Source organism: Zerene cesonia, chromosome 14 (assembly GCF_012273895.1).
Source record: "Zerene cesonia ecotype Mississippi chromosome 14, Zerene_cesonia_1.1, whole genome shotgun sequence".
Taxonomy (NCBI): domain Eukaryota; kingdom Metazoa; phylum Arthropoda; class Insecta; order Lepidoptera; family Pieridae; genus Zerene; species Zerene cesonia.
In genome coordinates this window covers 6,593,753-6,610,724 of record NC_052115.1, presented here as the reverse complement: position 1 = coordinate 6,610,724, position 16,972 = coordinate 6,593,753, and the positions used below count along the sequence as shown (strand labels likewise).

General features: G+C 34.2%; 1 protein-coding gene across 1 annotated transcript in view; it reads left to right on the top strand.

Annotated features, from left to right (window-relative positions):
- Positions 1–12,921: 12,921 nt before the first annotated feature.
- Positions 12,922–16,972, top strand: part of LOC119831943 (esterase B1-like) — a 13,646-nt gene continuing 9,595 nt past the window's right edge. The window contains exon 1 of the mRNA XM_038355513.1: positions 12,922–12,938. Coding sequence (XP_038211441.1) covers positions 12,922–12,938 — 17 coding nt within the window. The remainder of the gene's footprint in view (positions 12,939–16,972) is intronic.

Genomic DNA, 16,972 nt, shown 5'->3' with positions numbered 1-16,972 from the left:
CGCCGCATTCGAAGTCCACAGGTAGCAGTGGTTCTGATGTCAGGTACGAAAGAACTTGCTGTCGACGCATTCCTTGCGGTTCCCAGCCGGCGCTGGCCAGGCGACACAATTACCAAACTCCACGTTCCGATCGCTCGACAGATTCGGATGACACTTCTCCTGGAAGGACCAATATGCATATTCCATTAGAAGTGCACACTCAGCGTTCTGACGATTGCTCGAGATCAGCTCCATTGCTGAGTCCGGACAAATTTGAGGCGCGTTTCACTTTCGATATATCTGAACGTAGTGAAGTTACATCTAACCGTGACGAAACTCCTTCTGACGCTACTGAAACGCGTAATCTTACGTTATATGAAGAACCGCATTCGGATCGGACTAGTATATGTGAATTATACGATGCGGCTTTTTCATCACATAGACCGTCGTTCAAGCGGGACGGTTCACGTAAGCGCGGTGGACCGTTCGATTTGAGCAATTTAGACTTTCGCGCGATCGATGATGAGAGTCCACGTGCGAGCCGGCGTACCTCCCAGCGCAGCATGGATGACACAATGCGGCAAACGTCCGAGTCCCGCAGTTGGGCGTCTGACTCTGTATTTGCTACACCAGAACGGCGGGCGGTCACCACCACCACGTCCCCATCGTCGACCGACACTCGCAAATACCTTACAGCCCAGGGCGACTCCGAGCGAGCAGAGTCCGCCGCTGCGGATTCCACGCTAGCCGACACTACGGCCGCAGAGGAGGCGCCGAGCGTGATAGAGCGCTCCGAATACGCATTAGCTCTTACACTAGGTAGGATAGATTTAGATGGTACAGAGCGACCGGCGTCGACGCCGTCGCTGGTGCGCATAGCGAGCCGCCCCTCAATGCTGAAGCTAGAGCCGCTAGAGCCGGAGCCGGCGCGCGCGGCGGACGCGCCGGAGCCAGCGGGCGCGGGTGTGGCGGGTGTGGCGGGTGTGGCGGCGGGGGCGGGCGGGGCGCGCGCGCGGCGCGGGGCGAGCGAGCCGCGGCGCGGGGCGCGCTGCTTCCCGCTCTGATGCCGCGCGGCGGCGCCCGCCCCGCGCCGCAGCCACAACGCCGTGCCTTCTCGCCTCCGCTTCAGCGCGAACGCGACCCTAAACTTAGCCCGGAACGAGCCGGCGCCGCGGCCCGCCGCCGAGTCTGTAGGTATAGCGTAAGGACTCGCGCACACCGCGCAGCGGCGCCCGGCGAGCCCCTTCGCCTATCACCAACGGTTACTGCCAAACTTTTAGCGTAATTTCGTCAACTATTATCGTAAGGTCGTATCGTGACGCCGTAGGCTGTGCCTCGTTACGTGCGTAGAGCGTAGATTCTAAATTTCTTAGATAGTGATCCCGAGGCTAGTGGCGAACGCCTCGCAGTCCACGACTGACACAGGGTCCTCATGTAGCTGAGTACATTAATTACCCGTAGCCAGTGACGGATTTAGAGATTCGTGATGAAATCATTTAAAAATTTCATTAAATCACTGAATCACCATCAAACTAATATTGCAGTAAAAACACTGACTGAACTTTTCATACATTTTACAAGCAACATCATTTAGATAGAAAACAATAGGAGAGAAATGTGTCAATGAACGCTAACGACAAATCAGTATCCCTAAATCTGGCACTGTTGTTCAATCATTAACTTAGTTATAACTCGATAGACATCACTTTTTAAATCTTTTGCATGTGTATAATATAATTTTAAGAGCTTCATCCATCGTAATGTACGAAACCCTTAGTCGATCATTGTATAAAATCTTGACCAAAGAGATTATTTAAGTATAATTTAGAACAAACGAATACACGTAAATTAATATGGAATCGGTGTAGACAAAATTTTATTCAAAGTCTTTGAACTACCAACAAATAAAAACTAGCTATGCTTCTAAAAAGTGATAAAACAAAATAAATAACAAGTCCCGCAACTGAAACTTAATTAACATAATTAATGAATCCTGTTTGACATTAGTTCAGTATAGCATTTTGTTATCTGTGGTTTAGTTTTCTATAAATCTAGGCCTGGATAGCATATTAAACGTGTACCAAATTTATATAAAGCCGCAAGTCGTAGTACAACGGTCGTAACCAGTGTTACAGAAACTCTGTCTGTAGCTTACACTGTGTGGGGACCAGTTTGGTATCATTCTGTATGCTTGCATCCTAAAATTATTTCATTTTTTATTCACTTTATTCCTCTTTTGCTGCCAATAAAGGTATCTATTTCTCTATATCTAATACACAATTTTTTTAACAAAACCACCTTTTGAATTATACTAACAAATCAAAAGGCTGTCTTGATCGATCACAAAAGAATTGTCAAACCAAAGAATGTAAATTTAAAGAAGAAAAAATTCGAACCACATCTTTCTTTGAATCTTACTGGGAATGTGTTGGTAACTCAATGATCAATTGAAAAGTAGCATTAAAAACTTCAACGACTTTACATCTAGCAATGACTGCTTTATAAAAACAGAATGAGTTTACCTATCCACCTAATCTGTCATTGGATAGTAGAACTCTATTAATTTTAACTCATAGAAAATAAATACTATAAAACCATGATAATTTATTTGTGACCTTAAAGTTATGGCAAAAAACTCTCTTCATTTCTTTCAGCTAGAATTTTGACACATTTGAGAACAGCTTTAATTTCGTTTTTGTATAGGATTTGTAAAGTCTAATATATTTAACATAAATAATAAGAAATATTTTAATATTGTTGAACTTAATACACGTTATGAAGTTTTTCAGTTTATAGAGTCTACTAGTTTTTGTTGTCAGTGAATTTTTCATTTTTGTTTTTGGATACCGAAATTATAGCTTAATAGAGTTTTGATGGGTGGGTTCTTAGTTTTGTTGTTATTTAATAAAATATTTCAGTATATTTTTTTAATTTATAAAAAGTTAAACAAAATACATTAGATTATCGCAATTTTATTGTATCGTTATAAATCTAATAGAGAGTCCCTAGATTGTAATACTTCATAATAAAATTACATAGATAATCGTAACTTGCGAACATTTAATGCAAGCCAAAGAACGAACAGTAATATTTTATTTAATTAGTATTTTTTTCACATGTATTGTATTGAATCTATAAAAAGGTGAAGGAATAGAGAAAAACTTCAGTTTTATATTTTCTTGTATATCTTTTATGTTAGTATTATCTGTATCCAGAGCCTTAGCAGAAATTAAAAAAAAAACAAGCCAACTTAGTGATCTGAGCCAAATGTGCTAAATAGCGTTCAAATGTATATTTTAGATGTAAATATTACGTGTCTAGTTTATTATAAGCTTGTGATTTGATATACGTGGAAAAATATTGATATATTGTATTATTATTAAACATATTGATTATTTAGCGCATTGCCAAATTAAGCTAGAGACGGAACAAAAAAAGTTAAGGAATTTCATTGGATTTTCCCTCGTGCGTTGGTTTGAAGATTTAAAGTAGGTATGTTGTACTGCAAGCAAGTTTAGCAGATTATTTTACAACAAAAAAGTTTATTCCAACATAATCACAGCGCTATAAATTTGAGGTTAAATAAAACAAAAAATATGCGTATAATCGACCCATTGTGCCATTATTCTTTATTTCGTATGCATTAGCCTGTTAAAAGGATAAGTTACGTATTAATTTGTTGTAAGAAGTGCCAATTGAATTCCTGTAAATTTTAAACGTTTAAAATGAGCAATGTATTTCGCCTGCCATTTGTATGTATGTTTATAAGTAAAACATTGCTTGATTCGGGCCGCTTTAGAGTCTTTTATAATACCATATAAAGATGAACGTATTTTATTTAAATGTGAAAATAGGTTTGAATTAAACGCTACAGTATCTTGTAATATTTATTATGAGTCGACGCAATGCGCAATTACTTTATAACGGCTGTTGTTAAATTTTTAGAGAAGTTAATATTTAATTACTTTCATAGCTGCTAATAAGAGTAAAATGCTTGCCATATTTGGTAATAGCACAGATAATGTAATTAAAAAATAAACATCCATAACGCAGTAGCCTTTATCGTGGATAATTGGTAATTAAAAAGAAATATTTTTAGTTGTATATTTAATGTAAGTAAACATATTATGCATGTTATACATGGCAGTTATGTCCTTTGAAAGGTTCATATTATAAAACTATTTATTTATTAAACGGTTTACATTATAATAGATTATTTTGAAAACATCTCTGATTAGCTAATTTGAATTTTATAACGATTTCCACTTGCTTTACGCCAAGGAATTAATTAATATAAAATGTTTATTGAACGAATAAACTGTGTAAAAATAATATTTAACCTATTTATATTGATCTTATGTTTTAATGTTTATAAGATTTATGAAAGCATACACTCGAAAATCGAGAAAGTGTTTCTTTATGTTTTTGTTTATTTTATGGGAATGTTACCACTGCTACAAACGTCCTCAGACATTTACACACAACAAAAATAAAGCGCACAACCTTTATAAAATTGTAACCACGTTTTTATATTTAAAAAGTTTACTAGAATTATATCCCCTGAAAATATCACCTGCCTGCCTGTACTTTTGTAGCGAATGGCTATTAAGATTCAAAACATCTTAAAAGAAACATTTTGTAATTGAATCGCGGGAGGTTTTATATCCATAATTGTTCCTCAACCCCAATAGAATTAATTTATTTACGCTAAGTTATTTGGCTACTAAAATTAAATAAATTTATTTATTTAAGTAATAATTTATAACATGAAAATATAATTGGAATGTTACGGTAGTGAATAAAGTAGGAAATTTGTATGTTTATGTAAAAAATATTATACTAGGTGTTCTGGTTTGCCTAGGGATGACAAGACTTTTCTAGAAGAATATTTAGTATTCAAAATCATATGTATAAGTTTATAAAATATCTACCCCTTAATAATTAATCTTGGTAAAGCATTATACTATCTAGCTAGCTGCTAGCGCTGTCTCTTACTTGTGTACTATTTATATTTTTGTGCTCTTTTTGTAAATTGTCACGTGGACCATTGTCGATGTTTTAGTATAAGTTAAAATATATGATTATCCATTTTAAATGTTACTTTTCTTTTAGATTTTAAGCAATTAATTGTATGAAACTCGCCACACCGACCATCCTTTTTGTAAATAATTATTGATAATTGTGAATGAGAATTCTTAAATTTATTATAAGGGTTTTTATCTGCAATTATAACTGAGCGATTGATATAGTCGAAGTACCTATGTACTCAAATTATTATTAAAATATAAATATTGTATACCGTATACACATTAATGAATTTGATTATATAGAACGTATAAATACTTCCCATTGTATTATTAATTATATATGATTAATAATAATTATAGGAACATTGTGATTTCAATTTTTCAACTTCCACAAAATATTGCGTAATAACTTATTGAGATATTGTTGTCATGAATGTTATTTAAAAGTAATTTTAAAAATTTATACATGGACTTAATGGAAAATATATTTATTTGTTGTATAAAACGTGTTTTTTCTGTTTCAACAAGCCTTTAGAAAGTAATCTATATGTAAGTGCTGCACTTTGATTGGCTTCAACGAATTACCTTCGTTTTATCGTTTTAACGTGAAATAGATTTTATTTGGAAACTTTTAAAATAGATTTTTCAACAATGTAACAACATAAAATCACCTAGGAATGGCATATTGAATTCCACTATATATTTATTTAAAGTGAATTCCCATATATGAATAATAAATCCCATATAAAGGTGTATGCAGCAAATCCATCTCGCTTATATTTCGTATTATGTACATGAAATATAATTTTGTATTAGAATTTAGATATATGTCATGGTAGATACTTGTCTACTTATGTTCTAGACCATTTTTTATTATTTATTTATATACGGCATACCCTAAACCTATATATAACTTATTTTCAAACTTATAACTTCATCTTTACCTGTAATTATCTCTTACATACTCCACCTGATGTTCGAGTCTCTGATACGAACCAATTATTTATCGGTGCAGTATCAGGAATTAATTCAGTAATGAAAGCATGCGAGACCTGTGAGTCTCCTGGCGTTGTACGGTGAGTGTGCACCATGCAGCTTTAACATTTCTAATATATCAATAGTACTGTATCTGAGTGTTGTCTTTTTGTCCGCCCACCAGGGGGAGCGCCCGACCCCCTCCATTCATGCGACAGTCCAAGTTGCGATTCGTGGTCCTCCGCCAAGGGGGGTCGCTACTAGGGTGAACCTTCCGTTCACCCACGCGTCCTTGCTTAGATATATTAGCCCTTCATGCTACAACATCGAGATTTACTACAAAAAATACCTTTATTATCTGTTCAGGACAAACTAATGAATAATCAATATAGTTACAAACATGTAAAAGCTTCGTCGTTAGAAAATTATACGAATATTCATTTTCATTCATTCATACAATTTAACCAAAATTCATTAACATTATATAAAATCGTATGGATGTGTGAGGTTTGGGGTTATTTCATTACCACGATATGTATAAACAACATACGCGTTTGCCCTTAATTCTCTGTGCAAAATCATTATCTTCGATAAAAGGCTAAGCTTTTTGTATCAAAGCGTTCGTTAAAAGTTAATTAGGGAGTGTGAGCCTTTGATAAATTGTTTTGAATTACGCTCCAAACAGATTATTAAAGGCCGTTTTAACTTTTCCACTTGCATACGAGCCGTGTAATGAAACACTAATAAAATCTGCGAATTTTTGTTGGGGTAACGTGATAACATAAGGTTTAATTTTTAGTTTTATAGCACTGACATGCTTTGTAAACGTGTGTGACGAGGCGGAATCAAATTTTTTCTATTCTTTCAAAATTTCTCAACAAGAGGTTTGATAATTTTTTTTAATGTTTTTAATCACAAAGTTTAATATGCTATATGTATCATCATCTGTAGTTTTGTAACCATTATATTCTCAAATCCGTTCCCCTTTTACTTCAAGAAACATTATTTGAAAGAAAATCATTTGTTCGACAAGACAGTGTGATACAAAAATAGACAACAGTAAAGAAGAGAAGGAAGAAATACAAATAACAATGTGTGTCCCACAGCAAAATGTACCGTCAAAAAGGATCTAGGTGTGGAAAAAATTAAAATTTGCGGATGAAATAAAATTGCTTGTAAAGAAGATACCTACTTAAAAAAAGAAAGATAAAACATGTATCGCATCCTCATTTACTTATATTGTACAAAAGCCCTTACTCGTTGCCCTAAGTTCAGTGGAAAGTTTAAAGCAAGTAATTAAAAGAATATTGCAAAGAAAATTGTACCTATCCACGCTTCCTGAAAGTTCAACGAATTTGTATGTGTTCTGATAACAATCCGCTCTATTACATTTTATTAGTCTTTGTGGCAACTTATGAGCTATTGACATCATTATGAAGTACTAGCTGCGCCCCGCGGTTTCACCCGCGTAAGTCCGTATCCCGTAGGAATATCGGGATAAAAAATTGCCTATATGTTATTCCAGTTGTCCAGCTGTCTACGTATCAAATTTCATTGCAATCGGTTGAGTAGTTTTTGCGTGAAAGAGCAACAAACGCACACACAATCTTACAAACTTTCGCATTTATAATATTAGTGGGATGTCAATAAATAAATATACGTAAAACAATGGTCTCAACGGAGTTTCGTCTCCGACAGAGCATTTGGCTTATAATTTATAGTTAAACATCTGTGAAACACACACACGTAGTTTTATTGATGATCAGAACAAAGAAAGCTACGTTTTTAATTTAAGTGAAACTTCCTCAGTCTCGTTAGACGGATTATTATTAATATAATAGCTAAAACCTTTGAAATGTTCACATTAAATCATAGTCCAATCTCAGCCCATATGCGTAGTGAAGATTTCATAACTATGATAACCAACGATGATTATACAAGGGCCACTGACCGCAAATCGTATTGGCATCGAACCCGCGCCAGGCTAAGCCGATTATCTATCGAATGCGGCTAAGACTGTAATCACCATCTCGCATACTATTTGATGAGGGTAAATATTAGGCTATGTGTTTGTTACCAACTGCCTGCATTTACCTAAGCATGTCTTCTATCGTTCCTGCAATAGAAGTCTACTTAGGGCGAATTCTTACTCCTGTAAGAAAACACGCCTTGCCGTTAAGAGATAGACTGACTAGATATTTCAGTAGTAATATCATACATTGTAAAAACACACTCTGGTAAAGATAACATGGTCATAGATGTATCCAGATAACACTCGCGTTCACACCGCTGAAAGTCAATCGAGAGAACACCGAAGTCCACTGCGCAAATAGGTCCATTTGTATTAAAACCCCAATCGCCTCTTTTCTACAACTGTCTAGCACCACTACCATCAAGTGACCCACGTGTACGCGCATTACCTATATGTACGAATTAAAGTCTATTGATTAGCTATTACAATATTTGCTATTGATCGTCTCACTGACGCAAACATTGTGATTTACACACACTAAAATATTTACCCACACTTGAGCGTTTTTAAATATGTGTGGAACATCTGCTCCAACCACGAGGCATTTCTATTCTCCCTAACCTATTCTGTGGATATCAAACTGTCTCTCGCTTTCAAGTATATGCGTAAACACATTCTTTACTAAAAGAAGGTAAAAGAATTTGATTGACGTCAGTTAAAGAGCACTAGTCAGGCTAAAATCAATATTAATATGAACCGGCTGGAACCGGATTAGCTCCTAGAGCGCTTTACAATACTATAGCTATATATATGCTAATAGTTTATTAATCCTGAACAACGCGTTACATAATGTACTGCGTGCAGAGTTAAGCTCTGGATCCTGAATGTACTTGTCATGGAAATCTTGATTAAACTGCTAATTCATTGATTTCAGAACATACAGATTTATTCACTAACCTTTCCACCCGATAATGAGACGTTTCTTCGCAGACTCCTGCGTCCTAACTATGTCCATAGACATACAAATCATATCATAAAATGTATCCATTGATATAGTGAAACAAAGATGAACAAAAAATCAAACAGACACTTTCTGACTCAAGACTTATAATAGATATCAATAAGGATAAGATTGAGAATTATTTGATATAGGTTAATACTTAAAGTTAAAGAGTTACTCTACGATTCCTTCCTCACCTTTCAGCCAAGGATTGGTCTGCTTATTGCAGACTTTTAATGACAAAGAATGACTAATTCTGAAAGTAATATACTAAAATACGTGTGATATGTGTTAATATTTTAATACTTTACTTTCAAAATATTTTTGGTAATAGTTTGACGTAAAAATAAAACCTTAAGACCTTTGTGTTCAAGAGAAGAGTGAACAGGTACCTTCTAGGGAAGCGCGCTCCATCTTAGACCACATCTCAGCTTACCATCAGGCGAGATCGTGGTCAAGCGCTTCCCTATCATGAATAAAAAAAAAAGATACCGAAAGCATCGGTGTACAAATAGGCCTATAATTTATAACATTTTAATATCCCCGTTCACCGAGTTTTCCCTCATATCCCTAAAAAACCTATAAAATGATTACAACTTCGCATATAAAGCGCACATGTATGCTGAAATGTGAGTACTTAAAAGTGTATATTCATCTTCATAAAATTCGTTCACTCAAATAAATATAAAAAATTCATTATACATCCACGGCAACAGCCGAGGCTCGTGTATATATGAGATAACACAATAACGAGCATCGTAAAGCACATTACTTCGTAAAAACGGACGAAACTTTTAAAAATATTTACAAACTTGAGCTTACTTTGTGTTCTTTGGGTTCTGTACTTACTGTTATATTATTTCGTTTTAAACGCTCTTTTAGAGTCTTACATAACGTCTGTATTATTTATTAATTAGTGTTCATAATCGTATATCAATTTCCCTCCATAACTATTTTTAACAAAAAACTAAAACGCTTTCTAAGTAACTATATCTATGATAATGGGACTTTATGATATGGCTGGTGTCTACCAAGTTGTTTCAAATAAAAGGACTTATCAAAATCAGGTCAAAATTTCTGAAGTAGCAAAGCAAAAAAAACACAGTGATAGTTTTTTCTTTTTTTGAAGTGGGTTGAAAATACAAACTGTAAGAATTATGTTTCGAGCATTGTAAAGCGAAATATACAATCCATTCATTATCTGCCTGCCAACCAACCAACTGTACAGGGCTCCTTTCAGGGTTCAGGCCATAATCCACCACGCTGGCCAAGTGCAGGTTGGCAGATGCCACATGTCGTCGAACTTTTAATTCTTGGACATGCCGGTTTCCTCACAATGTTTTCCTTCACCGTTTGAGCAATGTACAATAAGAGAAATATACAATAGTAACAGATTATTTATTTTACTGCAAGTCAATACACGAGTCGCAATAATCTCGGTAATAAAGACGGCGCCACGTTATGAGCTATATCGTTAGCTCTAATAGCTAATGACGTCATAGCTACACGTATTTGGCGATATTATGGTCAAGTGTGGGTTGTTGCTAGGCGCCGTTTCTTTATTAGACTGTTAATATACAGTTGGTATATTATAGTAGTAGAATATTATTAACTACATTTACAAAATACTTTTAACTTTGTGCAAGTTTATAGAGGTAATTGACTTACATTTTTTTAAATAAAGATGGTATATATCTATATTTATTTAATAATTCTGCAGGCTTAAATAATTTACATCATTTTATGGCATTATTAAGTAAGATTAAGTTTAATGGAACATAGAAACCAAACTTATTACATGGAAACTTTTTTTTTTTTAATTTAATTTACCATATAGTTTTTATATTATCTGTGACAAGGTTACCATAAACTTCTTTAGCTCCTGAAGCTGAGTTTGTAGATTTCACACAAATGTCCTTGAATTCATAATAACAGTACTACATGCCTAATTGAGTAAGTCATTAAAAGAGTTCTGCTATAAAATGCAAGTAACAGAATGCGCTTCGAGTTCCATTTGTTCGACGTTTATCCGCCTGTCTCTAGTCGCCTTCCCGACACCCCGCGATATTTCCAGAAAAATCTCTCGCAATTTCTCAGTGTCTGTGGAGCGGTTGCTTTTGACATTTCGCTGCTAAACTTATCTGTCTGACCTCTATTATACAGGGTGTTTTGATAACAGTGGAATTTTATTTTTGTCTAAAGGAAAATAGTTTTTGAATGATTTTATTTTTTATCATTGAAACCGTCTAGAAATTTATGCTTTGCCCTTTACAGCGAGTGTTCAATGTGGGGGTTGACCATGATTTGACACAAACTCAATGCCCATGAGCATAGTTGGGCATATGAGCATACTTCGGCACGAATTGCACCAGCTCGCACTGGGATTGGTATCACACCACTATAGAAGCTCGGCATCAAATAGTCACAGGTCAGTCTGCCCGTGACACGTAATGGATAATGTAATGGACAAATCCCACTTCAAACTCTAATTTCAATATAAATTTTATCTCGAAGTAATAAAATTCTTAATTGCGTAAAGGTCTAGAACCACCTGGTTAATAGGAAACTGAATCCGGGCTTCATTAAGCTGTAAAAGGTTTGTTATAATAATATTAAATAAAAAAAGTCGATCATAATGCCAGCGTTAATTAATTGTAGTTCACAACAATGCAAAGAGTAATCTCAGTGGAAAGGTCAATATCAACATTTTTTATTTACACATTCGTGCAGTAACGAGACAATTAGCTAACATATTGAAACTAATGTTACACGTTCGCAGAAACGTGTTCGTTGTTCGATTCGCTGTTCGCAAGAAAGGAAGTTTTATGTTTTAAGGAAGTTTTATGTGTTGAATAACCTTTCAATATGTGGTGTCGAATTACGATAATAAGTCACACAACAGTTTAGTGTGCATCCTTTAAACTACTGTGCCGATTTTGATGAAAATATCACTGTTCCTAAAGTTGAAGGAATGAACATTGAATGTAATTTTAATGACATAAATTAAAAACAAGTGTTTCAAAAGATAGATACTAAATATTATTAAATTTATTTCAGTTATGACCCGGGGCCATAAACCCATTTCCTTTTCCTTACCCTTCCCAGTCCATTCCTTTATTCCCATCAATCCTTACCTCTTAAAGCGGGCAACGCATTTACAGATTCCCTATCTCTGCAAACTTTCATGGGCGGTGGTGATGGCTTACCACGAGGCGAACTACCAGCTCCGTTTCCCACTCTTAACATAAAAAAACTTAAAATAACATTACATACATTGTATTTTCTTGTGTTGTTGTTGTTGATTTTACGCGAGTATTATACATTTAGAAATTAAAAACTTTTTAACGTATTTTTAACGCGATTTATTCATTATATTATTAACCCGACGTTTGGAACACTTTACAGCGAGCGACTTTATAATGAATAAATCGCGTTTAAAATCCGTTAAAATTTTTTAATTTTCAAATTACACACATTGCTTTCAAACTCTCTTTCAGAAAGTTAAAATATATAGGTAGCGCAGTCATACAAAGCAAACAGCAAATAGAAGCAGATGGAGAATAACACGTTCTATAATACAGTGTGGCAGGTTTAATGTATTTGTGAGATTTACTCGCAGGTTTAGTGGATTCAAACTTAACTCTGGAGTTATATCTACATGCAACTGTTATAACTGGAACTGCATGTTGCAGATTGAGAAAATGCTCTCGTATTCGAATGATGCTTTTGTATTTGAATGTTATCATTTGATGTTTGGAAATTCACTCAAGTTATGGATGGATTTTTGTTTTAATAAAAAATTATAACTGAAGCACATATTATTTAATTCAACACACATTTCTTGCACATGCAGATAATTAATTTATGTTTTTAAATATTTTAATTTAATTGGTGTAAAAGGCCATCCTTAATAATCAATAAATAAACCAAATATTATTCGATTTCACTTTAATTCAATGTATTACATCATGCCTCACATACACAGGTTGGTTTCCTTATACTTTAACGTTAGACTTAAAGGCTAATAATGATAGTTCTTTGAAAGCGTCCATTCAACATACTTTGTTAAGTCTCGTAAAACTTCACAATCCCCACACTGTTGTTTTGGTTCCACATGCGAGGGCATTTCGTGACGTAATAAAACTTCTGTTAGCGACACATTTGCAAAATGGAAAAATGTACATTTGCGTTGTGAAAAACTTTTCTATGTCTTCTGCTATTCAGGGAATTTTCCCAAAGAGTTTCCAATGTGACATCCTACATATAAATAAATAGCAGCGTCCCGCGGTTTCACCAGCGTGAGTACGTATCCCATAGGAATATCGGAATAAAAAGTTGCCTATGTGTCATTCCAGTTGTCCAGCTATCTACGTACCAAATTTCATTTACAATTGGTTTTTGTTTGAAAGAGTAAAAAACACACTTACACATACATCCATCCTCATAAACTTTCGCATTTACAATATTAGTAGGACAGGACAGGATAGGATAGGATGTTATGTTACCTATAAAAATTACCTATATTTCGAACATACACCTATGCTTTGGCCACCTTTAAAATACACTGTAGATTTAAATCACAATAGACCCACGAATAGAAACTCCTATTTATTTAGAGATAATTCATTTCATTTTCATTTCATATTATACTGAACTGTATTTCATCAGCTACTAAAATACAGACTAAAAAATTACATTTTATCGGTGTGGATTTTTCTTTATCCAAACAAAACTCTGGAAATGGCTGATTCGAAACAAATGCTTTTTTGAAGATAGAGGTTGTTATACTGCAACATAATATAGTTCACTCATAATTAATGGTAAGGGATTTACATGAAAAGTGCGCTTAATCGACTCGCATAAAAACAAAATCTGTTTTTTCAGCCAGTAAAAAAAAACTAAAAAAAAAAAACTAGAGCTATTGTTTAAATACCTTTCTCATACGAAATACGAATAGATAAAGTTGAAGTGACAGTTATATCATACTATTTAGAAGATGGATGGTCGAGAGCGGTTCGAAGGGCTTAACTTGTCACCCGGGATTCCAACTTTATTGCATAGAACGTTTCAGCCAAAGGGTTTTGATTGATGACGTCACTGAGCTGGTATTTTCTCGAATCTAGTTTAGAAATCGTGTCAGTATTTGTAGAAATGTAACTTTAGAGAATGGTATTAGTCAAAGAATTGTATTCAACCAGACAATGCACTAGTGTGTTACATATTAATGCACTACTGAGTATTTAGTTAACTCGGTATTTGACTAAGAACTAAAGTAATTATCATTCAATTACCATCACTATATGAAAAATCCTAATTATAATACATACAAAAATCTATTTGGAAGTTTTGACTTAATCGTGTTTTTTTATAATTTGAAGCAAATAAGTAGTCGTTTGCAACTCTTTACTATAAAAATGCTAATTATAATTATAAAAGTATCATGCCAAAGTTTATCCAATAATACTTCTACTTTGTTACATTGTATTACGTCTACACAACATAACGTATTAAATTATGTTAAATGAAAAATCTGAAATAACAACCATTTAGCTCTGCGACTGAAATTGGATGGATGTTTTCTGGAATACATAAAGTCGTTTAAATTTAAATGTTCCTTAGTAATAGTGGAGCAGTTGATTGACATATTAACATATAAATATGCGGCTTTCGTTTTAAAATAATAACTTTCAATAATACCTGGCATCATGCTTTAATATTTCCTTTAAACTTTCTAGATCCAATGATATTATGGGTATAGTAGAGGTCTATACCATATGACACGTCTACGTCGTGGTCTATTATAAAATCCACTTGAAAAATATAACCTACACATTTCTCCAGAGTATATACAAAATTCATATACTTGTGAATGCAACAAAGAATACACCTCTTTGACCATACCACCTCAAGAATTTGAACGATCATCTATTATTTCTCTTTACATTAACTCTATACTATATACATTCTATTATTATTATAGAATTTATTTCAGTCCTTTTAAATAATTTTACCAATCAGTTTAAATAATAATACACTTTAAATATATCCGTTTCAAATAAATCTCTTTATATTATATATAGATTTCTGTGTGCCTCAACAAAATTACATGACAAGTTATCTAAACTCTCATTCAAACATCAATCTAGGGTCGCACTCAGCTGTGATAACTGTTTATTTACAAACGTAAGGATGTAAGGCCTTCGTTTTATTCATTTCCGACAAATTACATTTACACAGCGCAAACTCTAAGTAAATAAAGACGACGCTACGCAATTACTTCTAGCAGTTGATCAAATTACACACACAGCTTAAATAAAACAGCTTGAAGATGTTTAATAGAAAAACATAACCTCAAAATCTCATAGTTATGAGTTTAAATATTGAAACAATATTGCCAACGACGCGCGAGATTATAAAACATATTTATTATTCCTTATTTTATGATTCTCTTAGTGGCTAGGGCTTTGGTGAGGTGAAACAAGCATATTTTTCATCTGAAACAGCAAACATTAATCTATCTAAACTTCTTACTTACACGTAAATAATAATAAAGAAATAGGATTAGACTTAACTCTTTGTATATTGCATCTGCAACATAGAAAAATAATCAGTTTACAATGTACTGTAATACTATAATAGTCATATACGCTATGCTTTGTGCCTAAATTGTCAGATATTGCCTAATCGCCATTATGCCAACTGCCTTCACTAACTCAATAGCCGTAACGCCTTACAGTGATTCGATATCAATCGACTGCCTCTGTTGGTCGGTTGTATAGAATTACAGCACAATTCTATTACGTTTAACCCATGTTTACTCAATTTCTCCCACTCTAACAATGTATCACACAAAGCTCAAAGGACATCCTCAAATAAGGATAGATTTATGTGATTTGAATACAGTTTAGCCTTGATACTCTTTATTTTAGTAAATATAGCAATATCTCAAGGACAGAGTACGTATTCTATTGGTAAATTATAAATGGTTAAAAAAACAACAAGATTTCGTGTTTTTTGCAGTCTTTATTGAATGCATTTTTCGTAATATTTTAATTTTCATAGACAGTTTTTGAGAGCGGTTCCAATGTTGTTGTGTGTAATGTGTATAAGGTTTCAGGGAAATTTCCATCAGCGCCATCTTTCGGGAGAAATACAAGTGCGATAATCAGCCAAAGCATTTTTTTTGTTTTTACCTTACTGATTTTATAGAATTACGATTATGTGGCAATTGATCATTAATTCATATTTTTTTAAACAAAAGTTTAAAATGAAACACATTTTACTAATATTATAAATGCGAAAGTTTGTAAGGATGTGTGTGTGTTTGTTGCTCTTTCACGCAAAAACTACTAAACTGATTGCAATGAAATTTGGTACGTAGATAGCTGAACAACTGGAATAACATATAGGCAAATTTTTATCCCGTGGGTGAAACCGAGGGGCGCAGCTAGTATTATATATGCGAAAGATTGTAAGGATGTGGTTGTGTGTTTGTTGCTCTTTCACGCAAAAACTGCTTAACTTAAGAATTAGTAAACGTCGATATGTAACGTACCTTATCACACGAAAACTAAAGCGACATCTACTTATTAATATTATCATCATTTCGGAACAAATACATCAAATCCCAATCTTTCCCATGCAAATAAACCCCTGACTGTACTGACAACAAGAAGCTGCATGCAAAATTTCATCAGCATATTTTCATACGACACGGGTGTAACGAGCTCCACATTGCGTGCATTCCTCTAACGCATGTAAATAGAAAATAAAAGATCTGGAACTTAACCGCAAATGTAAGAAGAATTTTTAATGCGTAACCCGTTTTATTAAAACAAAGTGAAAGTCGAGCCGTTTTGCACAAAGCGCTCTCCGGCGCTTTCATTTCACTTTGATAAGGAAAGGTTTGTATTTCAAACGTAAGCTCCAAATAAATTAATACCGGTGTTTTCATACAATTAGTTAAATCGCTTGTTCCAGCCCTTTAGAAGCACGCAATAAACTTTCGGATTACGTGTG